The sequence below is a fragment of the Somniosus microcephalus genome, chromosome 8, assembly GCF_052327205.1.
Source record: "Somniosus microcephalus isolate GS21.2 chromosome 8, FLI_Smic_1.0, whole genome shotgun sequence".
Lineage (NCBI taxonomy): Eukaryota > Metazoa > Chordata > Chondrichthyes > Squaliformes > Somniosidae > Somniosus > Somniosus microcephalus.
The window spans coordinates 204,475,048-204,501,793 of NC_140994.1; the positions used below are offsets into that span (position 1 = coordinate 204,475,048).

At 43.3% G+C, this 26,746-nt stretch overlaps 1 protein-coding gene across 4 annotated transcripts; it reads left to right on the top strand.

The window, feature by feature from the left end:
• Positions 1-26,746, top strand: yipf5 (Yip1 domain family, member 5). Of its 4 annotated transcripts, none has more exons than XM_085995631.1 (6): positions 1-88; positions 12,995-13,120; positions 14,856-15,016; positions 17,740-17,885; positions 22,613-22,794; positions 25,398-25,656. In XM_085995631.1, the coding sequence occupies exons 2-6, from the start codon at positions 13,008-13,010 to the stop codon at positions 25,486-25,488; spliced, it is 693 nt and encodes a 230-aa protein (XP_085851757.1). In that variant the 5' UTR covers positions 1-88; positions 12,995-13,007; the 3' UTR covers positions 25,489-25,656. The 4 variants fall into 4 exon arrangements, with proteins under 4 accessions (XP_085851757.1, XP_085851756.1, XP_085851760.1 ...); XM_085995630.1 differs by lacking the exon at positions 25,398-25,656 and adding an exon at positions 25,677-26,746 and having other exon boundaries at positions 9-88; XM_085995634.1 differs by lacking the exon at positions 25,398-25,656 and adding an exon at positions 25,677-26,746 and having other exon boundaries at positions 88-175.

Below are 26,746 nucleotides of genomic sequence, written 5' to 3' on the forward strand. Positions count from 1 at the left end.
CCCACATCACTTCCGCCCCTGACGCGCGTGCGCACGAAGAGCCGCATAACGCGTGCGCACAAGGACCGCTGGACACCGGCGGCTGTGGGTCGGTACTTGCGCATGCGTGGCTCGATCCCCGCGGTTCACCAGGGCTTTAAGTTCGTTGCCGCTGGTTTTTTTTGAGTCGAGAATTGTAAGAGTTTGTCACTGTTCGGTAACTTTTACTAATACTGCAGTCGCTGCTTCTTGTCGTTAGTCGGTCCGATCAGAGGAGGAGGGAGGAGTTAGGAGTTGGAGGGGGAGGGTCGCGAGCAGAGGCCCTAGTGCGCAGGCGTGTGAAGACGGAAGTGACGTAGTGGTGCCGCTGCCAGCCTCCGAGCGGCTTCCTGTGAGCACCAAGTGCTTTGTCCCAGTCTGTAACAAAGTGTCAACTCTGTCCAAGCGGCCCGCCTCGCCGAGTGTGGAAATACCCCAGGTAGGAGCACTGTCCCATTCCTCAGTCTATCACCCTCTGGGGGATGGTTGGTTGGTTGCTGGGACTGTTGCTGCACCCAGAGTTTCGCCTGTCGTGGAACATATCGCTGATTGCACTGGGCGCTTTCAAGCTCTGTAATCGTTTTTAACGTTGCACCGCAGTAGGCCATTCTGTTCCACGTCGATGTCTTGCGCTCCACACGGGCCTCCTCCCTCTCAGTGTTCTGAATTAACGTGTATCCGGGCAGCTTAAATCCTTGCAATATTCACAGGAGCTTTTCTTCTGTAAAGTCTGCACAGGTAGTGGCGTGTTTTCATATTCGATTCTGAAGATTGCCAATGGAAATATAGGCTAACTGCTTTTGATTTGAAGGTGTTGCTGTGTGCATATATGGACGAAAGTGTGTTTGTCAGAATCCTGACTACCAAAAAGACTGTGACTTTAATCTACATATAGATTGGGCCAACCAAATTAGTAACAATACTGTGGAGGAGGAATTCCTGGAGTGTTTACGGGATGGTTTCCTGGACCAATATGTCGAGGAACCAACCAGAGATCAAGCCATCTTAGACTGGGTATTATGTAACGAGAAAGGATTAATTAGCAATCTTGTTGTACGAGGCCCCTTGGGTCGGAGCAATCATAATATGATCGAATTCTTCATTAAGATGGAGAATGAAGTAGTTGACTCAGAGACTAGGGTCCTCAATTTAAATAAAGGAAACTACGATGGTCTGAGGAGCGAGTTGGGTAGGATTGATTGGGGAATGGCACTCAAAGGGTTGACGGTGGATAGGCAATGGCAAACATTCAAAGACCGAATGGATGAGCTACAGAATTTGTTCATCCCAGTTTGGCATAAAAATAAAACAAAAAAGGTGACTCAACCGTGGCTAACAAGGGAAATTAGGGATAGCATAAGATCCAAGGCGAGGACATATAAATTGGCCAGAAAAAGCAATAATCCTGAGGATTGGAAACAGTTTAGGATTCAACAAAGGAGGACAAAGGGATTAATTAAGAAAGGGAAAATAGAGTCATAGAGTTTTACAGCACAGAAAGAGGCCCTTCGGCCCATCGTGTCTGCGCCGCCCATCCATCCCTGTCCAGTCTAATCCCATTTTCCAGCATTTGGTCCATAGCCTTGTATGCAATGGCATTTCAAGTGCTCATCCAAATGCTTCTTGAATGTTGTGAGGGTTCCTGCCTCTACCACCCTTTCAGGCATTGAGTTCCACATTCCAACCATCTGGGTGAAAAAGTTCCTCCTCAAATCCCCTCTAAATCTCCTGCCCCTTACCCTGAATCTATGCCCCCTTGTTATTGACCCCCCTACTAAGGGGAAAAGTTCCTCTTTATCTACCCTATCTATGCCCCTCATCATTTTGTACACCTCAATCAGGTCCCCCCTCAGCCTTCTTTGCTCCAAGGAAAACAACCCCAGCCTGTCCAGCCTCTCTTCATAGCTGAGGCGCTCCATCCCAGGTAACATCCTGGTGAATCTTCTCTGCACCCTCTCCAAAGCAATCACATCCTTCCTATAGTGAGGCGACCAGAACTGCACACAGTACTCCAGCTGTGGCCTCACCAGCGTTTTGTACAGCTCCATCATAACCTCCCTGCTCTTGCCTTCATTAGCCGAGGCATAGAATATAAGTATCCCATATGCCTTTTTAACCACCTTATCTACCTGTTCCGCTGCCTTCAGGGATCTATGTACATGTACACCAAGGTCCCTCTGACCCTCTACTTCCTAGGGTCCTACCACTCATTGTTTATTCCCTTGCCTTATTTGTCCGTCCAAAATGCATCACCTCGCACTTTTCAGGGTTAAATTCCATTTGCCACTTTTCCGCCCATCTGACCAACCCGTTTATATCGTCCTGTAGCCTGAGGCTTTCCTCCTCACAATTTACCACCCCACCAATTTTCGTGTCATCTGCGAACTTACTGATCATACCTTTTACATTCTCATCCAAATCATTTATGTAGATCACAAACAACAAGGGACCCAGCACCGATCCCTGAGGTACCCCACTGGACACAGGCTTCCAGTCACAAAAGCAACCTTCGACCATCACCCTCTGCCTCCTGCCACTCAGCCAGTTTAAGATCCAACGCGCCAAGGCACCCTGGATCCCATGGGCTCTTACCTTCTTGACCAGTCTCCTATGCGGGACTTTGTCAAAAGCTTTACTGAAGTCCATGTAAACCACATCCACAGCATTTCCCTCATCCACCCCCCTAGTCACCCCCTCGAAAAATTCAATCAGATTTGTCAGACATGATTTACCCTTGACAAAGCCATGCTGACTATCCCTGATTAATCCTTGCCTCTCCAAGTGGAGACTAATTTTGTCCCTCAGAATTTTTTCCAATAATTTCCCTACCACAGATGTTAGGCTCACTGGCCTGTAATTCCCTGGTTTATCCCTGCTACCCTTCTTGAATAATGGTACTACGTTAGCTGTTCTCCAGTCCTCTGGTACATCCCCTGTGGCCAGAGAGGTTCTGAAAATTTGTGTCAGAGTCCCTGCAATCTCCTCCTTTGCCTCCCACAGCAGCCTGGGATACATCTCGTCCGGGCCTGGGGATTTATCCACTTTTTGGCCTGCTAAAACCGCTAGCACCTCCTCCCTCTCGATGCTAATATGTTCAAGTATGTCACAGCCCCCTTGCCCGATTTCTATGTCTGCATCATCTTTCTCCATAGTGAACACAGATGCAAAAAATTCATTTAAAACCCCGCCTACATCATCTGGCTCTACACACAGATTGCCACTTTGGTCCCTAATGGGCCCTACCCTTTCCCTGGTTATCCTCTTGCCCTTAATATACTTATAAAACATCTTAGGATTTTCCTTTATTTTGCTCGCCAGTGTTATTTCATGGCCCCTCCTCGCCCTCCTAATTTCTTTTTTAAGTATGCCCCTGCATTTTTTATACTCCTCTAGGGCTTCTTCCGTCTTTAGTCTTTTGTAACTGCCAAAAGCCCCCCTTTTATTTCTAATGCATTTTTGTATATCCCTTGTCATCCAAGGTTCCCTTTGCTTGTTGGTCCCACCCTTGACCTTTACAGGAACATGTTGGCGTTGTACTCTCTCTATTTCCCTTCTGAAAGTCTCCCACTGTTTTGATGCGGATTTTCCTATAAGTAGCTGCTCCCAGTCCAATTTGGCCAGATCCTGCCTTATATTAAAATCGGCCTTCCCCCAATTTAGAACCCTTATTTCCGGGCCGTCTTTGTCTTTTTCCATGACCACCTTAAATCTCACTGAATTGTGGTCACTGTCGCCAAAATGCTCTCCTACTGACACTTCCACCACTTGCCCGGCTACATTCCCCAGAATTAGGTCCAGTACCGCCCCCTCTCTTGTAGGACTTTCTCATAGAATGAGAGTAAGCTTGCAGGGAACATAAAAACTGACTGTAAAAGCTTCTATAGATATGTGAAGAGAAAACGATTGGTGAAGTCAAGCGTAGGTCCCTTGCAGTCAGAATCAGGGGAATTTATAATGGGGAACAAAGAAATGGCAGACCAACTAAATACATATTTTGGTTCTGTCTTCACAAAGGAGGACACAAATAACCTCCCAGAGATGCTGGGGAACATAGGGTCTGATGAAAGGGTGGAACTGAAAGAAATCAGTATTTGTAGGGAAATGGTGTTAGGAAAATTGAAACTGAAGGCTGATAAATCCCCAGGGCCTGATAATCTACATCCCAGGGTACTTAAGGAAGTGGCCCTAGAAATAGTAGATGCATTGCTGGTCATCTTTCAGAACTCGATAGACTCTGGAACAGTACCTATGGATTGGAGGGTAGCTAATGTTACCCCACTATTCAAAAAAGGTGGTAGAGAAAAAGTGGGGAATTATAGACCGGTAAGCCTGACATCGGTAGTGGGGAAAATGCGAGAGTCCATTATAAAAGATGTAATAGCAGAGCACTTGGAAAGCAGTGACAGGATCGGACAAAGTCAACATGGATTTACAAAAGGTAAATCATGCTTGACTAATCTACTGGAATTTTTTGAGGATGTAACTGGTGAAATAGCTAAGGGAGAACCAGTGGATGTGGTGTATTTGGACTTTCAGAAGGCTTTCGATAAGGTCCCACATAAGAGATTAGCATGCAAAGTTAAGGCACATGGGATTGGGGGCAAGGTATTGACTTGGATAGAGAACTGGTTGGCGGACAGAAAGCAAAGAGCTGGAAAAAACGGGTCGTTTTCCAAGTGGCAGGCAGTGACTAGTGGGGTACCGCAAGGATCGGTCCTAGGACCCCAGCTGTTCACAATATATATTAATGATCTGGACGAGGGAATTGGATGTAATATCTCCAAATTTGCAGACGACACAAAGCTGGGTGGGAGGGTATGCTGTGAGGAGGATGTCGTGAAACTCCAGTACGATTGGGCAGAAACATGGCAAATGCACTATAATGTGGATAAATGTGAGGTTTTCCACTTTGGTGGCAAAAACGGGAAGGCAGATTATTATTTGAATGGCAATAGATTGGGAGAAGGGGAAGTGCAAAGAGACCTAGGTGTTCTTGTGCACCAGTCGCTGAAGGTAAGCATGCAGGTGCAGCAGGCGGTTAAGAAGGCAAATGGTATGTTGGCCTTCGTAGCAAGAGGGTTCGAGTACAGGAACAAGGATGTCTTGCTACAGTTGTACAGGGCCTTGGTGAGACCGCAGCTTGAGTACTGTGTGCAGTTTTGGTCGCCTTACCTGAGGAAGGACGTTCTTGCCATGGAAGGAGTGCAGCGAAGATTCACCAGGCTGATACCTGGGATGGCAGGAATGACGTATAAGGAGAGATTGTGTCGATTGGGCTTATACTCACTGGAGTTTAGAAGATTGAGAGGGGATCTCATCGAAACCTATAAAATTCTGTCAGGCCTGGACAGACGAGATGCAGGAAGGATGTTTCTGATGGCCGGGGAGTCCAGAACCAGGGGTCATAGTCTAAGGATAAGGGGTAAGCCATTTAGGACTGAAATGAGGAGGAATTTCTTCACCCAGAGAGTGGTGAACCTGTGGAATTCTCTGCCACAGAGGGCAGTGGAGGCCAGTTCATTAAATATATTCAAGACAGAGTTGCATATATTTCTTAAGGCTAAAGGGATCAAGGGATATGGGGAGAAAGCAGGGACAGGGTACTGAATTTGGATGATCAGCCATGATCTCATTGAATGGCGGAGCAGGCTCGAAGGGCCAAATGGCCTACTCCTGCTCCTATCTTCTATGTTTCTATGATGGTTTAAAATGTTACTGTGAATCATAGAAATTTACAGCACAGAAGGAGGCAATTTGGCCCATCTTGTCTAGAGCTATCCATCCAAATCTCACTTTCCAGCACTTGTCCGTAGCCTTGTAGGTTATGGCACTTCAAGTGCATATCCAAGTACTACTTAAATGTGATGAGGGTCTCTGCCTCGACCACCCTTTCAGGCAGTGAGTTCCAGACCCCCACCACCCTCTGGGTGGAAACATTTCTCCTCAACTCCTCTCTAAACCTCTGACCAATTACTTTAAATCTATGCCCTCTGGTTATTGACCCTTCTGCTAAGAGAAATAGGTCCTTCCTATCCACTCTATCTAGGCCCCATATAATTTTATACACCTCAATTAGGTCTCCCCTAGACCTCCTCTGTTCCAAAGAAAACAACCCCAGCCTAGCTAAAATTCCCCAGCCCAGACAACATCCTCGTAAATCTCCTCTGCACCCCCTCTAGTGTAATCACATCCTTCCTGTAATGTGGTGACCAGAACTGCACGCAGTATTCTAGCTGTGGCCTAACTAGTGTTTTATACAGTTCAAGCATAACCTCCCTGCTCTTACCTTTATTAGTTGAGGCATAAAATATAAGTATCCTGTATGCTGTCTTAACCATCTTATCTACCTGTCCTACCTTCAGGGATCTGTGGACATGCACTCCAAGGTCCCTCTGATCTTCTGCACTTCTCGTTGTCCTACCATTTGTAGTGTATTCCCTTGCCTCGTTAGCCCTCCCCAAATGCATTACCTCGCACTTCTCCAGATTGGATTCCATTTGCCATTGTTCTGCCCACCTGACCAGTCCATTGATATCTTCCTGCAGTCTGCAGCTTCTTCATTATCAACCACACGGCCAATTTTTGTATCATCTGCAAACTTCTTAATCATACTTCCTACATTCAAGTCCAAATCATTGATATATATCACAAAAAGCAGAGGACCCAGTACTAAGCCCTGCGGAACCCCACTGGAAACAGCCTTCCAGTCACAAAACACCAGTCAACCATTATCCTTTGTTTCCTGCCTCTGAGCCAATTTTGGACCCAACTTGCCACTTCGCCTTGGATCTCATGGGATTTTACTTTCGTGGCCAGTCTGCCATGCGGGACCTTATCAAAAGCCTTGCTAAAATCCATATAGACTACATTAAACGCACTACCCTCATCGACCCTCCTTGTTGCCTCCTCAAAAAATTCAATCAAGTTAGCCAGACACGACCTTCCCTTGACAAATCCATGCTGACTGTCCCTGATTAATCTGTGTCTTTCTAAATGATTAATCCGTGTCTTTCTAAATGAAGATTTATCCTGTCCCTTCAAATTTTTTCCAATAATTTTCCCACTGCTGAGGTTAGGCTGACTGACCTGTAGTTACTCAGACTATCCCTTTCTCCCTTTTTAAATGGTATCATGTTAGCAGTCCTCTGGCACCACACCTGTAGCCAGAGAGGATTGGAAAATGATGGTCAGAGCCTCTGCTATTTCCCCTCTCCTCTTAACAATCTGGGATACATTTCATCCAGGCCTGGGGATTTATCCACTTTCAAAGATGCTAAACCCCTTAATACTTCCTCTTTCACTATGCTTATTTCATCTAATATTTCACACTCCTCCCTGATTGCAATGTCTGCATTGTCCCTCTCTTTTGTGAAAACAGACGCAAAGTATTCATTAAGAACCATACCCATGTCTTCCGCCTCCACACACAGGTTATCTTTATGGTTCCTAATAGGCCCTATTCTTACTTTAGTTATCCTCTTGCTCTTAATGTATTTATAAAACATCTTTGGGTTTTCCTTGATTTTACTTGCCAATATTTTTTCATGCCATCTTGTTGCTTTCCTAATTTCCTTTTTAATTTCACCCCTGGAATCTATTATAAAGGATGCAATAACTGGGCACTTAGAAACTAATAGTAAGATTGGGCAGTCAACATGGATTTCTGAGAGAGAAATCCTGTTTGACAAACCTATTGGAGTTCTTTGAGGATGTAACCAGTGGAGTAGACAAAGGGGAACCGGTAGATGTGGTGTATCTGGATTTTCAGAAGGCCTTCGATAAGGTCCCACACACATTGGTGAACAAAATTAGGGCACATGGAATTGGGGGTAATATACTAGCATGGTTTGAGAATTGGTTAACAGACAGAAAACGAAGAGTAGGGATAAACGGATCTTTTTCAGGATGGCAGGCTGTGACTAGTGGGGTACCGCAAGGATCAGTGCTTGGGCCCCAGCTATTCACAATCTATATCAATGATTTGGGTGAGGGGACTAAATGTGACATTTCCAAATTTGCTGATGATACAAAGAGTGTCAGTTGTGAACAGGATGTGAAGAGGCTTCAAGCGGATCTCAACAGGCTCAGTGAGTGGGCGAGAGCATGGCAGATGGAATATAATGTGGATAAATGTGAAGTTATCCACTTTGGTAGAAAAAACAGAAAGGCAGAGTATTTCCTAAATGATGAAAGATTGGGGAATGCAGATGCTCAAAGGGACCTGGGTGTCCTTGTACATGAGTCACTGAAAGTGAATGTGCAGGTGCAGCAAGCCATTAGGAAGGCAAATGGTATGCTGGCCTTCATTACAAGAGGATTTGAGTACAGGAGTAAGAAGTCTTACTCCAATTATATAGGGCCTTGGTGAGACCACACCTGGAGTACTGTGTACAATTTTGGTCTCCTTACCTAAGGAAGGATATACTTGCCATAGTGGGAGTGCAACAAAGGTTCACGAGATTGATTCCTGGGATGGCGGGACTGTCGTATGAGAAGAGATTGAGTAAACTAGGCCTGTATTCTCTTGAATTCAGAAGAATGAGAGGGGATCTCATTGAAGCATACAAAATTATTACAGGGCCTGATGGGGTTGATGCTGGGAGAATGTTTCCCTTGGCTGGGAGTCTAGAACCAGGGGCCACAGCCTCAAGATAAAGGGTAGGCCATTCAGGACTGAGATGAGAAGAAATTTCTTCACACAGAGGGTGGTGAATCTTTGGAATTCTCTACCCCAGAGGGCTGTGGAGGCTCAATCATTGGGTATATTCAAAACAGAAGTCGATAGATTTCTGACTAGTAAGGGCATCAAGGGATATGGTGAATGGAGTTGAGGCAGAAGATCAGCCATGATCTCATTGAATGGCGGAGCAGGCTCGAAGGGCCGAATGGCCTACTCCTGTTCCTGTTTCGTATGCACTTTCTATGCTCCTCCAGGTTTTCTGCAATATTGAGTCCTTGGTATCTGTCATAAGCTTCCCTTTTTTTTCTTTATCCTATCCTGTATGCCCCTTGACATCCAGGGAGCTCTAGATTTTAGTCCCACCCCTTTTCTTTAAGGGGGAACATACTTGCTCTGGACCCTCACTATCTCCTTGAATGCCTCCCACTGCTCTGACACAGATTTACCTTCATGTTTCTGTCTCCAGTCCACTTTGGCTAAATCATCTCTCAGCTTATTAAATTAGCTTTTCCCCAATTGAGAACTTTTATTCCTGGTCTGTCCTTGTCCTTTTCCATAACTACCCTAAATCTAACTGATTTAAGATCACCACTACCAATATGCTCTCCTGCTGACACTCTTTCTACCTGCCCAGCTTAATTCCCTAAAGCTAGGTCTAGAACCGCCCCCTCTGTTGTTGGGCTTACTATGTACTGGCTAAAAATGTTCTCCTGAATGTATTTTTAAGAATTCTGTCCCCTCTATACCTTTCACACTAATTTGAACCCGGTTAATATTGGGGAAGTTGAAATCCCCTACTATTACTGCCCTATTTTTGCATGTCACAGAAATTTTCCTACATATTTGCTCTTCTATCTCCCTCTGACTGTTCGGAGGTCTATAGTACACTCCTGGCAGTGTGATTGCCTCTTTTACGTTTTTCAGTTCAACCCATATGGCCTCATTTGATGATCCTTCTAAGATATCCTCCCTCCTCACAGCTGTAATTGATTCTTTAATCAATATTGCCACCCCCTCCTTTTTTATCCCCCTCTCTATCTCGTTTGAAAATCCTGTAACCAGGTATGTTGAGCTGCCATTCCTGCCCTCCTTTCAGCCATGTCTCAGTAATGGCTATTATATCATACTCCCACGTGTCTATCTGTGCCCTCATCTCATCTGCTTTATTCCCTAGACTCCTTGCGTTGAAGTATATACCATTTAGCACTGCTCTCAAACAGTACTGCTGGTTACCACAAGCTTGCAGTTATGACCTGTGGCATTTTTCTATTTAAATCATTTGCTTTGCTACAGCTTGGATGGGAAGGGGTGCAAATTTTCGTTTGAGTACTGCGAATGCTAAATTGTTATCTCAGTAAATGTAAAGCAGTTTACCAATAATTAGCCCAAAGATGTATTTCCCTCACTTCCACTTCTCATTTGACACGAGGATACTCTTGAGCTTGACAAACTATAATTTCTTCCCATATACCATTGCCAATCAGTGCAAGGTAAAATGAACTTTGATACCTTAGTCTCACTTTCAGACTCTCCTCGAACTTGATACTTCAGAAACAGTTAACTATGTTGGACTGGGTCCAGCTATTCTGTACTTCAGTTGATTTAGTTATCTTCAAAATTGCAAATTCACAGACTAAAGGGTGTTTTTTTTTAATTCATTCATGGGATGTGGGTGTCGCTGGCAAGGCCAGCATTTATTGCCCATCCCTAATTGCCCTTGAGAATGCAGTGGTGAGCTGCCTTTTCGAACCACTGCAGTCTGTGTGGTGAAGGTACTCCCATAGTGCTGTAAGGGAGGGCATTCCATGATTTTGACCCAGTGATGATCAAGGAATGGTGATATATTTGCAAGTCGGGATGGTGTGTCACTTGGAGGGGAACTTGGAGGTGGTGCTGTTACCATGCGCCTGCTACCCTTGTCCTTCTAGGTGGTAGAGGTCCTAGATTTGGGAGGTGTTGTCAAAGAAGCCTTGGTGAGTTGCTGCAGTGCTTCTTTTAGATGGTACACACTGCAGTCATGGTACGCCGGTGGTGGAGGGAGTGAATGTTTAAGGAAGGTAGTTGGGGTACCAATCAAGCGGCTGAATTTCAGGCCTCTAACTACATCATTACGAATCTTCTTGCACATCAGACTGGGATGACTTCCCAGGGGGCGGGAGAGTACCTCGTATTTGCTTCTGCTTCCCACAATCACATGAGATTAGGACAGTGTTATCCAATACATTAGCCACTAGCCGCACATGGCTAATTGGGAATCTAGATGTGGCTAATTGCATTTTTGATTCGTAAATATAAAATGGGTAATCGACACTGTCGTTGGGCATGTGATCTCTACTCATTCGCACGGTGTATGCATATGTGCTTTAACCTTTTTGTCCATTTGTTGGTAAGATGAAAAGCAGAGTGTGAGCATTGTGTGTGCTTTATTTCCTCGGTTGCCGCGTATTGGTTATCTACTAAAATGGTGTGTAACGCGGGTGAAAACACCGCACTTCAGCATCATGGAAACACCAGCAATTAGCTGTGAACTTCAAAGAGATGTCCTTGTCCTTGTCAGCTCAACCAATCAGAATAACTGCTTCAGGCCAGCAGCAGAAAGCCAATCCAAGCAATAACGAGCAGCTCCACCGGGCATGTCATGGTAAAGGGAAAACAGCATCCAATTGCATTCTGGATGGAGAGCAGGGACGGTTCTCATTGTGCGAGTCAACATTTTCAGTAATTGCTCTGATGAAGCCAAAGTGCTGCTTGCAACTGCTGGACAAAGACCTACAAGCTGCACTAAGATGTGCTGTGTCTGATCAATTTATGTCAGAATTCTAAACTTCAGTGAATGGGAAAGACTGCAAAATATTCTCTGAATGATGGTAGATGTCTGTTAAATAAATATACACGCAAAGTACATTTACCTGAATTGTGTGTAAGGTCATTTCTACTAAAATTAGTGTATGTGGCTAAAACGGTGTCACTATAACCACGCATGTGGCTAGTCAGTGGTTTTTATTGAACAACATTGGTTAGGAGCTCTGCGTATGGAGGATTGTGCCCATCGTTCTATCACTCCAAGGCACAGTGGGTTGGGCTGAAACACCCTGAGCATCATGCTCTTGTATTTTAGCAGAGTTTCACCAGATTTAACACTTTAATCAGACTTTGTTTTGTTTGTTAGTGGATGAGCCAAATACTGTGTGGTCCCTATCTAATTTCATATGTTCCTTAGCTGCTGACTTGTGACCAAGTTATTCATTTGCTTTTAACTCCATTTGTGACTTATTCTCGTGCTGGCCTAGTTTTAGACATTGGCAAATTTCTTGCATGTCTGATTGCATTTTAGAGATGCCATATGAGTACTGTTATTATGTCACAGATCCTTAATTTCTATGCATTGGGGATTTATTTAAGGAGGCAATGACATGCTAAATTACCACTATTTAATACTTAAATGGATACCAGTGTGGATGTTTTTTTATGCACATTGCTGCACTCCCAATAGTCATGATCTTTTGGTTTCAGTTGATACAGTTGTATGTCCAACATTCTGATTGTGCTTAAAGTTCACAACTACAGGAAACTCTCGTTTAAACAGCACCTAAATATCCGGAATTCTCTATTAACCGGCAAAATTCTCACTCTGAAAACAACACCTCAATAATCGGAAATGTTGCCAAGTCAGAGTCCGAGTCTCCCGCGGTGGCCGAGTTAGTCGGTGGGGGTAGTTCTCCAAACTACCACTACTCGGCTTCTTGGTGCTGTCTGATGTCCGAACACCTCAATAACAGGAGTCTGACTCTCCTGCGCTGCCGGTAGTCTCTTCTGATCTGCCATTTTTCTGTTAACAGTAAAACAAAACTTATACAGTAAAGTACAGGAAACTCTCTCTTTTTACCGGCACCTAAATAACCGGAAATCTCTCTTAACCGGCAAAATTCAGGAGTAGGTTTACTTCATATTAGTGGCTGGGTAACCGGGGTTCATGGATCTGTGGCCGTGTAACCAGGGTTCCTGCACCTGTTGCCATGCAACAGGGACGCCTGGATCTGTGGCCGTGTACGGGGCTCTCGTACCTTAGTAAGTATACCTCTCTGTAATCCGGACTTTTTGATCAACCGGCACCACGCCGGTCCCAGATAAAAAAGAGTTTCCTGTAATAGGTTTTTGGGTGAGTTGAAAGGGAGATGTTGTATATGTTAAAAATTCATATAGTTTGACATCCTCGATCAAGAAGTTCCTCAAATACTTCGTTATGTAGAGTTATAAAAATACTTCAAATGACAGGTTTTTCTTTTTTTCTTGTAGTGAATTATTTGCAATGGCTGAGTTTAATAACTTCAACACAGATTTCTTCCAGTCAAGTTATAGCATTGATGACCAAGAGCAATCATCTTATGACTCCAATGCTGCCGGTGATCCTTACCAGAACAGGTCAGTGCTTGGGATCAGCATTCAGCTGTGTGACAGGCTCACCAGAAGGCTTTAGTATTTTTTGTCCATTTACCTGCTGATAACCTGCATTTGTAAGTGTTCCTGTGCAGTACAGGTAGCTGTGACTGGGTTGCCGCTGGGAAATTCTTATCAAAGCAGCTCACTGTTGGGAGCTAGACTCTGTGGCAGTGCTATTTCTGTTCCTGCCATATGGTATATCATTGAAGAGGGACAATTTGAATGTTTTGTACCATCTACAGTACAATGATATTCGATGGGCGGCCATGTAGCTTAAATAACTTTAAATTTTTCAATTTGCTGAATAATTCCTTCATATTCCCTCCCGGCGCAGGCATGATGGTGGAATGGCCTCCTTCTGTGCTGTAGGATTCTAGGATTCATCATTTGATGGGACTGTTTCCTAATTACATCACAGGCCTCAGTTTTCAGCAGTGAAAATAAACATAATTAATCTTCATTGGTTGGTATTTTCTAATTTTATACCATAGCTCGGGTCTCAATTTGATATTAAACGAGATGCAATACCTGCAGAATTTGATCTGATTCTTTTTCTTTCTCCGTTTGTGAAAGTCTGTTGATGCCATAACCATTCTTCATTTTCCCCCACTTTTAATTCCCCTCTCCCTTGCTATTTTAAGAACTCCTGCCATCCAAATGTTGATTCTCTAATTTGTCCCCATGCCCTCCTGGGCCAGACTTGACCTTGTATTCTCCACCCTCAACTGGAGCACTGTTGTTGAACAGGCTTTCTGGTGCAATGTTTCGAGACCTATTGTGCGTCATCGGTGGTGGTTCTTGTGTCAAGCTCGAAGGTGCAGGAGAAGACCATTTTTAAAGAATGGACCTGCAAGATTAAAAAGTAAAATGTTGGAGAGAGGATATAATTTATCTCTGAATTCTTTCTTTTGCTAAGTCAAAGGTTCAAAAAGAATTAAAGGAAAAAGTAACCATAGTGGGGAAAAGTGAGCAATACAGTGCTGAAAATAGAATCATAGAATGATACACAGTATGTAAGAAGGCCATTCAGCCCAAAGTGCCTGTGCAGGCTCTGTGGTAGAGCTATCTAATTAGCCCCACTCCCCTGCTCTTTCCCCATAGCCCTGTTTTTAAAAAAAAAAAAAAAAAAAAAATCCTTCAATTCAAGTATTTATCCAATTCCCTTTTGAAAATTGCTGTTGAATCTGCTTCCCACCACCCTTTTCAGGCAGTGCATTCCAGATCACAACAACTAGCTGCATAAAAAAATAGTTTCTTCATGTTGCCTCTGGTTCTTTTGCCAATCACCTTAAATCTGTGTCCTCTGGTTACTGACCCTTCTGCTACAGGAAATCATTTTCCTTATTTACTCTATTAAAACCGTTCATGATTTTGAACATCTCCATCAAATCTCCTCTTGACCTTCTCTGCTCAATTCTCCAGTCTCTCCACATAATTGAAGTCCCTCATTCCTTGTACCATTCAGCCTCTTAAACCTGCAAGGTTGGAGGGGAAAACCTAGAAACAGGACCTGGGGTGTGGGGGGTGTATAAGTTAAAAGCCACGCTCAGAGCCTGGACTACCTTTATGGAATGCCATGGAACATCTAGTTTATAAAAAAAAAAAAAAAAACTGGCAGATGGAGACTTGATGAGATCCTAATTGGTAACGTAACGTGACGGGAAGAACCAGAAAATCTAGTCCTCTAATGTTCTGTTTTTATCTTTTTTGCGTACAGGCAGTATGACAGTCACACTCAGCAGGCTGGGTATTTTCATCCAACAGGGTCTCAACAGCCGTACACAGGACAGATCTATCAGCCGACACCAACCTTCACTCCCAGCTCTCCACAGTCAGTATATGGTAACAGTTTTGAGGATGAAGCCCCATTATTGGAAGGTAAAAATGCAGCTTTGCCTTTTTCTTAATTACGTTAAGGAACATGCAAAAAGGTTCAGAACTGTAAAAGTGCACTGTGTGACTTGTGTTGTCTTTTTTTATTTTATCTTCACAAATCCAGCTGGAACGTGGCTAGATTCCAATTGTGTAGATCTTCAGATGTACAGGAAACTTTGGTTTATCCGGAGGTTGTATGTCCGGAATACTCGATCTAACGGCAAAAATCAGGAGCCGTTTTTTTTAGTTCTCGTTCTTTTTTTTTCCCCCAGTCAGGCACTGCAAGGTCTGTAGCTATAGCAACAGCTTCAGCTAGAGACGCTTGCAGCTGCAGCCGACTCTTTAGAAGCTGTTGCTAAGCAACAGTGTTTGTTGTCAGATACGGAGATGAAAACCTCCGTATGCTTCAACATTAACTTTGTATGTCCAGCAGTTTTGATAGATCGGCAACACGTCGGTGCCGGATATCACAAAGTTTCCTGTAGCATGCAGGATTGATGGTTGCCAAATATTTTTAAATGTATGTGTGTGCAGCACCTGATGGTTCACCTAGCAACGTTCTGAAGTTGGGCACCTGAGCTGCCTACCACAACTAAAGTGTGGTACTTTTGAGTGTTTGAGTTAAATTATGCCAACTTATTTCAATCTTAACTAAGTCCTGGGAGTAATGAGCATTAGGAAATTGCAGCATGTATAAAGTCCTGCACAGACAGGCACACAACATTGAGTCTGAAGAGTTTCTTTTGATTAAAAAGATAAACAAAATCTAAATGCTTTCTGAAAATTATGCACATTTCTTTACCTCCCCATCCTTGATCTTGATAGACATACAATTCCACAGCTGAGGCGGTGACCAGTTACCAGACCTTTGCTGTGAATTAGTGGCTAAGAACTGTGAAATACAGCACAAGAAATACACCCACTAATCTTTGTGACCACACCATCTACCTCCAACGCCTCTCCACCATCGTCCAGCAGGGTGGGACTGCACTTGCCAGGTTCCATTCTTGTCTATCCAGTCGTAGCCAGAGAATCACCTGCAATGCCTTCTCTTCTTGCACTGTCACCTCCTTTGTGTCCCCCAAGGATCTGTCCTTGGCCCCCCCTCCTATTTCTCATCTACATGTTGCCCCTCTGCAGCGACATCCGAAAATACAGATTCAGTTTCCACATGTACGCTGACAATACCCAGCTCTACCTCACCACCACCACCTCTCTCGACCCCTCCACTGTATTTAAATTGTCAGACTGCTTGTCCGACATCCAGCACTGAATGAGCAGAAATTTCCTCCAACTAAATATTGGGAAGACCGAAGCCATTGTCTTCGGTCCTCGCCACAAACTCTATTCCCTAGCCACCGACAACTCCGGTCCCTAGCCACCGTCTCCATCTCTCTCCCTGGCAACTGTTTGAGGCTGAAACTGACTGTTCACAACTTTGGTGTCATATTTGACCCTGAGATGAGCTTCTCATCACAAATTCGCTCCATCACTAAGACCGTCTATTTCCACCTCTGTAACATTGCCCAACTCTGTCCCTGCCTCCGCTCATCTGCTGCTGAAACCCTCATCCATGCTTTTGTTACTTCTAGACTTGACTATTCCAACGCACTCCTGGCTGGCCTCCCATTTTCTACCCTCCGTAAACTTGAGGTCATCCGAAACTCTGCTGCCCGTGTCCTAACGCGCACCAAGTCCCGTTCGCCCATCACCCCTGTGCTCGCTGACCTACGTTAGCTCCCGGTTAAGCAACGCCTCGATTTTTAAAATTTTCATCCTTGTTTTCAAATCCCTCTACAGCCTCGCCTCATCCTATCTCTGTAATCTCCTCCAGCCCTACGACCCTCTGAGATATCTGCGCTCCACCAATTTTGGCCTCTTGAACATCCCCGATTTTAATCACTCCACCATTGGTGGCTGTGCCTTCAGCTGTCTAGGCCCTAAGCTCTGGAATTCCCTCCCTAAACCTCTCCTCCTCTCTACCTCTTTCCTCCTTTTAAGATGCTCCTTAAAACCTACCTCTTTCTGCTCTAATATCTCATGTTGGCTCGGTGTCAAATTTTGTTTGATAACGCTCGTGTGACGTGCCTTGGGGCGTTTTACTACGTTAAAGGCGCTATATAAATACAACTTGATGCTATAGTGAGGTGCTTGGACTGCATGTAGCATATGTATTTAATGGCATGGTTCAGACTGCAATTCGCTGAGATCAGTTGTAGAACCCTAACTGCGGCCCCAGGTGATATGAGGTGCTGCAACACAGACCAGGAATCAAACTTGTGACCTTCCAGCCTTCGTGGGTTAGTGCTATACCAAGCATTACCTTAGCCAGCAGAGAATAGGCCTGTTTACTCTTCTTGAAAAGCACCTGCGCTGAATATGCACAGTAAAACTATACCCTTTCAAAACTATACCCTTCACTGGAAAAATTCCTAGACCTTAAAATGTAAATTTTTCTTGTAATTTGAAGGAAAGTAAACTTTGCGTTGACTAGATACTTTATAAATGTAATGTCCATATGAGAGTATCGATTAGTATGTTATTATTTCTGTTTAAAACTTCTTTCATTCATGTTTCAAAATGTGTGAGGGTTTTTTCCAAGTAGCAGTCCTGTTATATTACATAACTTTACTGGGCAGTGCATTTATCATTCAGCTGTTCTATTTTCATGTTTTTTTATGTCTTACTTGACTTCAATTTTGTTTTTAACTTTTATCATTCTGTAGAACTGGGAATTAACTTTGACCACATCTGGCAGAAGACACTGACTGTCCTCCATCCACTAAAAGCAGCAGATGGAACCATTATGAATGAGACTGACCTGGCTGGACCCATGGTGTTCTGTTTAGCATTTGGAGCCACGTTATTACTAGTATGTAGTGTTTAGTATTTTGCTGATGTGCTAATAATGCATTGCCTTGTTTTGGGCCTGAGTTCTATAATACAGATGTCTTGACATCCAGTATTGGATAAACAGATATTTCCTTCAATTAAATATTGGGAACACCAAAGGCATTGTCTTTGGCCCCTGCCACAAACTCCTTTCCCTGGCCACTGCCTTAGGCTGAACCAGACTGTTCGCAGCCTTGGCGTCTTATGTGACACTGAGATGAGCTTCCGATCCCATATCCATTCCATCACTAAGATTGCATACTTCCACCTCTAAGCGCCCATCTCCGCCCCTGCCTCGGCTCATCTGCTGCTGAAATCCTCATCCCTGCCTTTGTTACCTCTAGAATCAACTACTCCAATGCTCTCCTGGCCGGGCTCTCACCTTGCACCCTCCGTAAACTTGAGCTCATCCAAAACTCTGCTGCTTGTATCTTAACTCGCACCAAGTCCTGTTCACCCATCAACCCTGTGCTCTTGGACCTACTTGGAAAGTGCAGGGGGGTACTTAAAAAAGAAATCAGAAGAGCGAAGAAGGGGCATGAAAAAACACTGGCGGGCAAAATAAGGGAAAATCCCAAGGTGTTTTATATATAAGTATATTAAGGGCAAGAGGATAACCAGGGAAAGAGTAGGGACCAAAGTGGCAATCTGTGTGTAGAGCTGAAAGATGTGGGTGAGGTTTTAAATGAATATTTTGCATCTGTGTTCACTATGGAGAAGGGCGATGTAGACATAGAAATCAGGCAGGGGGATTCTGATATACTTGAACAAATTAGTATTGAGAGGGAGGAGGTACAAGCGGTTTTAGCGGGCTTAAAAGTGGATAAATCCCCAGGCCCAGACAAGATGTATCCCAGGCTACTGTGTGAGGCAAGGGAGGAGATTGCAGGGGCTCTGACACACATTTTCTGGCCACAGAACCTCTCTGGCCACAGGGGAGGTGCCAGAGGACTGGAGGACAGCTAACATAGTACCATTATTCAAGAAGGGTAGCAGGGATAAACCAGGGAATTACAGACCAGTGAGCCTAACATCAGTGGTAGGGAAATTATTGGAAAAAATTCTGAGGGACAGAATTAGTCTCCACTTGGAGAGGCAAGGATTAATTAGGGATAGCCAGCATGGCTTTGTCAAGGGAAGATCACGTCTAACCAATTTGATTGAATTTTTCGAGGGGGTGACTAGGTGTGTGGATGAGGGTAGTGCAGTTGATGTAGTTTACATGGACTTCAGTAAGGCTTTTGACAAAGTCCCACATGGGAGACTGGTCAAGAAGGTAAGAGCCCATGGGATCCAGGGCAATTTGGCACATTGGATCCAAAATTGGCTTAGTGGCAGGAGGCAGAGGGTGATGATCGAAGGTTGTTTTTGTGACTGGAAGCCTGTGTCCAGTGGTGTACCGCAGGGATCGGTGCTGGGTCCTTTGCTGTTTGTGGTGTACATTAATGATTTAGATGCGAATGTAGGAGGTATGATCAGTAAGTTCGCAGATGACAGGAAAATTGGTGGAGTGGTAACTAGTGAGGAGGGAAGCCTTAGGCTACAGGACGATATAGACGGGTTGGTCAGATGGGCAGAACAGTGGCAAATGGAACTTAACCCTGAAAAGTGTGAGGTGATGCATTTTGGGAGGACTAACAAGGCAAGGGAGTACAGAGTGAATGGTAGGACCCTAGGAAGGACAGGGGAACATTGGTATGCATGTACATAGATCCCTGACGGCAGCAGGACAGGTAGATAAGGTGGTTAAAAAGGCATATGGGATACTTGCCTTCATTAACCGAGGCATAGAATGTAAGAGCAGGGAGGTTATGATGGAGCTGTACAAAATGCTAGTTAGGCCACAGCTGGAATACTGTGTGCAGTTCTGGTCGCCACACTATAGAAAGGATGTGATTGCATTGCAGAGGAGATTCACCAGGATATTACCTGGGCTGCTTCAGCTATGAAGAGAGACTGGACAGGCTGGGGTTGTTTTCCTTAGAGCAGAGAAGGCTGAGGGGGGAACCTAATTGAGGTGTACAAAATTATGAGGGGCATAGATAGGGTAGATAGAAAGGAACTTTTCCCCTTAGTAGAGGGGTCAATAACCAGGGGGCATAGTTTCAAGGTAAGGGGCAGGAGGTTTAGAGGGGATTTGAGGAAAAACTTTTTCACCCAGAGGATGGTTGGAATCTGGAACTCACTGCCTGAAAGGGTGGTAGAGGCAGGAACCCTCAACATTTAGGAAGCATTTAGATGAGCACTTGAAACATCATAGCATACAAGGCTACAGACCAAGTGCTGGAAAATGGGATTAGAATAGACTGGGCTTGATGGCCGGCGCAGACACGATGGGCCGAAGGGTCCCTTTCTGTGCTGTATAACTCTATGGCAGGATAGGCGCACCAACGTCGGTGTTCTTGCTCAGGCCAGCATCGACGCTTTGACCACGCTCGATCAGCTCCGATGGATGGGTCACATTGTCCGCATGCCCGATACGAGACTCCCAAAACAAGTGCTCCACTCTGAGCTCCAGCACGGCAAGAGAGCCCCAGGTGGGCAGAGGAAAAGCTTCAAGGACACCCTCAAAGCCTCCTTGGAAAAAGTGTAACATCCCCACTGACACCTGGGAATCCCTGGCCCAAGACCGCACAAAGTGGAGGAGAAGCATCCAGGAAGGTGCCGAACGCCTCGAGTCTCTTCGCCGTGAACAGGCGGAAGCTAAGCGCAGGGAGTGCATGTCAACCCAAGCACCCCACCCACCCACCCCTTCAACCACCGTCTGCCCCACCTGTGACAGAGACTGTAGGTCCCGCATTGGACTCATCAGTCACCTGAGAACTCATATTTTTAATGTGGAAGCAAGTCATCCTCTGTTCCGAGGGACTGCCTAAGAGGATAACACTATGGCTCTATACATTGGCTCCTGGTCCGGCAACGCCTTGATTTTAAAATTCTCATCTTTGTTTTCAAATCCCTCCACGGCCTCACCCCTCCCTACCTCTGTAACCTCCTCCAGCCCCACGACCCTCTGAGATATCTGCAATCCCCAATTTTCATTGCTCCACCATTGGCGGCCGTGTCTTCAGCTGCCTAGACCCTCCCTAAACCTCTCCGCTTCGCTACACCTCCTCCTTTAAGGCGTTCCTTAAAACCTACATCTTTGACCAGGCTTTTGGTCACCTATCCTAATATTTCATGTGGCTGAGTTTCAAATTTTGTTAACATTCCTGTGAAGTGCCTTGGGATGTTTTACTATGTTAAAGGCACTATATAAATGCCAGTTGTTGATTTATACCTAGGAAATCATGCCCACCTTGCCACATTCCTATTACCTGTTTCGGAGTTGCACTGTTAAAAATGGACCACAGAATCACTCAAATTCCATATTTTAACCAATCTGTATTTTGACTGAAGAACTGAGCTTCTGATTCAGTATGTACTTGGAGTTAGTAATTCAGGAGTCTACTGTAATCTGACTTGCATTTCAGGCTTCAGTGAACCCACTTTTCAGCCACTATACAACAGTGGAAAAGGAGATTGGCCATTTGTAAATATATATTCTTATTTTGAACCTCCTTTGCCATTTTTTAAGTTGTGTTATCCTGACTGAAATTGCCTTGGGACCCAAAGCCACTTTGCCCCCCGGATCCATACACAAAGAGTTTTATGCCCTTATAAACTCGCAGAAACCAACCAAGATTAGTGCTTTTGATTGCCATCCTTGCTGAAAGAGTGTGTCTATGAACATCAGTTGAGGGGAAAAGCATGGTTATACTCCTAACTCTCTGTGGTTGAATTCACCCCCTTCCCCTTTGCCAGCACTCACTTCACAGATGAAGACTATCCACTTTCTGCAAAGTACCAGAGATCTACCTATTACTGAAGTACTTTCTCACACCATGAATCTTTTTTTTGAAGTGAAGTGGTAAGGAGAGGGGTAAAGTGAAGGGGGTATTGATGAGCTTTTGTACATAACAAGGTGACTGACTACAGTCCCAAGAAAAGGAACATCTACTTTTTTGCACCCATTGAGTTCAAGATCAGATACAGCATGGGTTAGATGCAGAGAAAGCTTGTAAGCTGCCCAAAAGCACCTGAACTGCAAAGTCAAATTTACACCAATTTATTTATTTTTGCTACTAAATTGACTCTGGTGTTGCCCAGGGTCAGTTGATGAATATTTTTTTTATATAATGTAGATACACATACACTGGTAGCAAACTTCGGGCAGAGACTCGAGATAGAGAAGAAAACACTCCACAGAGCCACATATTGGCCAGAGCCCAGTAACTACATTGTGTAGGAAATGTTGACATTGCAATTTATAATAGAAAATGTGACCCAAAAATTGTGACAAGAGGAAGTAAAGTTAGTGGACAGGAAGTGCACGCCCTTTATAACATTTTGATAAAATAATCTGGATTTTCTGCTCTTTATACCTAATATTCAAAGTACTGGGAATTTTCACACCATAAAGGAGACATTCCAGCATAAACACTGCATCCAAGAAAAGCATTGAATCAAGTGTGAACTTCTAATACTAATTTGTTATAATTTTTAACCTTTTTTGTATAAAATGATTACAATATTTTACCGCCGTTCTTCTTACAAATGTGGTGTTTATACTGCCTCAAACAAAATGGCTGGTTTCTATATGGTGCCTTGTGATTATGTAATATATTTCTATATCGGAGTACACTTTGCCTTTTTAATTCTTTCTAGGTTGGTAAAATCCAGTTTGGCTATGTGTATGGTATCAGTGCTATTGGTTGTCTCGGTATGTACTGTCTATTGAACCTGATGAGTATGACCGGCGTCTCCTTTGGCTGTGTGGCCAGCGTCCTTGGATACTGTCTGCTTCCAATGATTATCCTGTCAAGTTTTGCTGTGATTTTCTCCTTGCAGTAAGTATCCACCTGATTTGAAGTGTAGATTTTTCAATGAAACTTCCCAGCGATGATGCTTCATTCGTAAATGTATAAACGATGAAATGGGTTGTGGTACCAGCTTTTAGGATTTTGTGAGAAGCATTCTTCTACAAATCCTACTGTAGTTTTATCATGCCCGTGTAGATGTTCGGATAGATAGTTTGTGTATACATATACTTTCCCATATGTGTAGACAGTTCTCTGCCAGAATAGAGTATGCATGTGCATCTGTTTACATTTAAGAATGTATATTGTCTTAATACTAAAACCCATTCAGTAGTGGAGTACGTTAGTGCACTTACTCGTGAACTAAATGCAGATTTAATGTTGCAATCATTTTAATGTGTGAGGTGTGTCTGACCTCTTGTGTACATTGTGGGAGAACTGACTGAATTAGCAAATGCTTTTATATTTGCATTTACATTGTTGTCACTTTCTTCAGGTAACCAGTTTCAGGAACTGTATGGTTACATGTTCATATCCTGAAACGGGTGGGGAATGAAAGCGGAAAAACTTTTGCAGTTGCACTTCATGAAAATGTCTCCTACAGGACAAATTTAGATTGGTATTGACAGCTGTAGCAGAAGTTCATGGTCAGACTGCTGCTGCTGCTTGGAGGGCCTGTAGGGACTTGTAAGCTGAAATGAAGGATGTGGAATAACAGAATGCAAAATGAAAGTTCTGGAACAGATCCAAATTCTCAAGATGTTTTTCTGCTTATTGTACACAAACAAGTGCGGAAGTTAAAGGCAAATTCACACTCTAAATGTTGCTATTCCGCAGGAGTTGGAGATGTGACTATTTCCTGGGGATGTGGCTTCCTGCTGTGCCTCCAAAAGCAGTGCTATATGTTCCTGTGCACTAAAGAATAAATGCTGACTATACTGGCTTTGACTAAATCTTCCCAACAAAATGGGTCAGGGTTACGGGATTAGATTTAGCTGTGTAAACGTCAAGAGCAGGCTCCTGACAGCAGACAAATTCCAAGTTGTTGACACACGGAGGCAGTGTTACTAACACGACCGTATAGCAGAGTAAAAGGGGCTTGAAACCAAGGTTAGATCAACAGATGAAAAGTTAAAGTCTAATGCTTTTTTTTTTGAAAACCAGTGTCACACATGTTAGGCTACTTCGCATTGTTGTTTGTTTGTGCAAATTATTGGTATAAAATTAACTTTTCTAAAACATTAAATTATTAAAGTTGTTGCATCAGCTCTTAACCGCCTGGATTTCATCACACTGGTATTTTACTTTTGAAAATAATTTCTACAATGTGTTTATGGAAAGGGGAGTTCCAAAATGTATTGTGCTCAAAATGGATAGAAACTTGAGGAACTCCTGCCTTCTCTCTCCCTCTGTCCTCCCCATGAAAGACCAGGTGTGGAGAAAGACAAACAAACATTGTGGGTGTGGAAGGAGGAAAAGGGGAATAAAATCTGCATGAGTTTCACTTGTGTGTCTGATGTGTAGAAACCCATCACTACATCTAGAGTCATTCAAGGTAAAGATAAATCTACATGCACCTGTAGGATTTCTGTTTGCCCTTTATGAACTGCATGCATTATCCCTGTAGGGACACATACAGAATGCAGAGCCAAAGCTCAGGACCACCAAGTGTGCACAGGTACTGCTGGAATTTAACCAGCTAAATCCATACAAGCTTACCAGATCTGGTACTTATCCAACTAGGACCACCCTACCCATTAGAACTTTGACTTGCAGGGTTATCTGGACCGAGTGAGAAGAATTCTAGCCTCTGTGATAGGTTTAACCCTTGTGAGCCAAGCTGGCTGGTCATTCATAAGCAGTGCCGTGGTGTACCATGGACTTGCCTGGCTCAAGTATTTAATGACTAATTTTGCCCATGAGGATGTATCTGGTTTCAAACTTCCATCAGGCATTCGGTCTTTTAATGTCTTTGAATAAAGATGAGAGAGACAGAGGAATAGGTTATGACTTATCTTCAGGAAAGACAGTTTTACATATTTGGAAATGACTGGGACAAATGAAAACTTAATGTTGTAAAAGGCTACACCTCTGCTATTCAAGTTTATATGTTACAACATCATGGGCATATTCAATGCTTTTCAAACTTATCTGAAAAATTATCAACACATTTTAACTGCTGCTCAAACTGGTTCTGCTGTAAAACAAATTTGCTGCTTAAGGGAACTTGATTTGCACAAGTAGAAGACATGTTGGTATAAATGTGAGCAATTTAAAACAAAGCTATATACTGTACATGCAAGGTATGATTTAATTAAATATCTCCAGGCCATGAAACATTGTTTCTTGTAGGTGCTACAGAAGATAGTGTCTTAATTAGTTGATCATAAACCGTAGATGCTAATGTGATGATGATCAGTCCTCTGCTTGTACATCTGTTTCACAGCAACAATAGGTGCACAAGGCAGGTGGTAAATGTACATCACACTTCTCTCATTAAGATTTTATGGTCATTATTTCAATACTGTAGAAAAGCAAAATATTTTGTCTGAACTCTCCATACTGCTGAGGAGTTGTACAATACCAACTTTTATAAATAACTGTTCTGGTTTTCGATCAAATTCTTATTACAGAGCTCAAAGGGAATGTGTGCCTCTCTCCGCCATGCTTGCAGTGCCATCTGCTGGGAATGGCCCAGACTACGTGACCTGCCTTATTAACTGAACACAGATTTGAATTCTTCCATGCTGTTCCATTTTACTATAGGAAATCTTCCACTTTAAATTTTGTTCTTCTAAATATTAGAACAAGAAAATTAACATTAGGTGCAAATTAACATTTGGTGTATTTAAGGCATTTATTTAAAAATATTCTATCGAATACCTAATGTTAATGTTTTCTTTTTCCTCCAGAGGAGTGCTGGGCATAGTTATTGCTGCTATGATTATTGGCTGGTGCAGTTTGTCGGCTTCTAAAATCTTCATCTCTGCCTTGGCAATGGAGGGACAGCAATTACTGGTGGCATATCCTTGTGCTTTATTATATGGAGTTTTTGCTCTCATCTCGGTTTTTTAAATGTCTTTGTGAATGGAATATGACGCCATGTTCTGAACTCAAACAGAAACAAATGCAAATCCCCTGTCATTCAAGTGGTTTAAAAACGTTCCAGTTTCCTGCCAACAAAATAGTTGAGACTTTCTGATTCCAAGTTTCTGGGGGAGCAATTGGACAAACACATTGTGTTCTTAAATTTCTTCTTTAAACGCTGTATTTAAAATGCCCATTTCAGTGGTTGAAGATGTCATGAGTACAGATTGGAAATCAAAATATTTTGTCGCCTCTTGACAGCAGGTTTCACTAATGGGGATTATATCATTATATATGAAGTGATTTTGTAATGCAGTTCCACCATAATGCGGGCATGAAATTTCCACTGATGCAGACATAATGTTTATTTTTGTGAGCTGGGTTGTCAGGACCACCAGAAAGTATTCCTTCAAGAATAGTGTAAATAGAACAATATTCAGTACTCTGTGGCACTTCTATCTGTAGCAACAACTGAGTGCAATACTGAAAAACATTCAATATTTAAATCAAAATTATATTTCCATTTTCTTCCTTTCGGTCGATGGACCAAAATAAATTTCTCTCGGGAGTGAGAATAATTTAATACTGGGGTGGGGGAGTTGCAAAATGTGTTATATAACTCTTTAATTGGTCAAAGAAAGATCCCAGTCCAACAGATAGCAATTTCATGTCTTGTTTTACAGCATATAAATAGTTATAGTTTGCAAAGTAGTCGTCATTTTACTGCAGTGTTTATCTGGCCCATGGAAAAAAATAACAATCTCATTCCAGCTCCAATCTGTAAATTTCAGATATTTTAGTTTTCTTTTATATTGCCTGTTTATTTTTGTTCTCCTGTTTAAGCATCTTGCCCTATCCATTACATTTGTAATAAATTGGTTAATCTCTGGTTCAA

Coding starts and splice junctions, on each gene's coding strand:
- yipf5 (XM_085995630.1), top strand. CDS start 13,008: ATGGCTGAGTTTAATAACTTCAACACAGATTTCTTCCAGTCAAGTTAT. Junction 15,017..17,739: donor TGAAGCCCCATTATTGGAAG/GTAAAAATGCAG, acceptor ATCATTCTGTAG/AACTGGGAATTAACTTTGAC. Junction 17,886..22,612: donor TTGGAGCCACGTTATTACTA/GTATGTAGTGTT, acceptor AATTCTTTCTAG/GTTGGTAAAATCCAGTTTGG.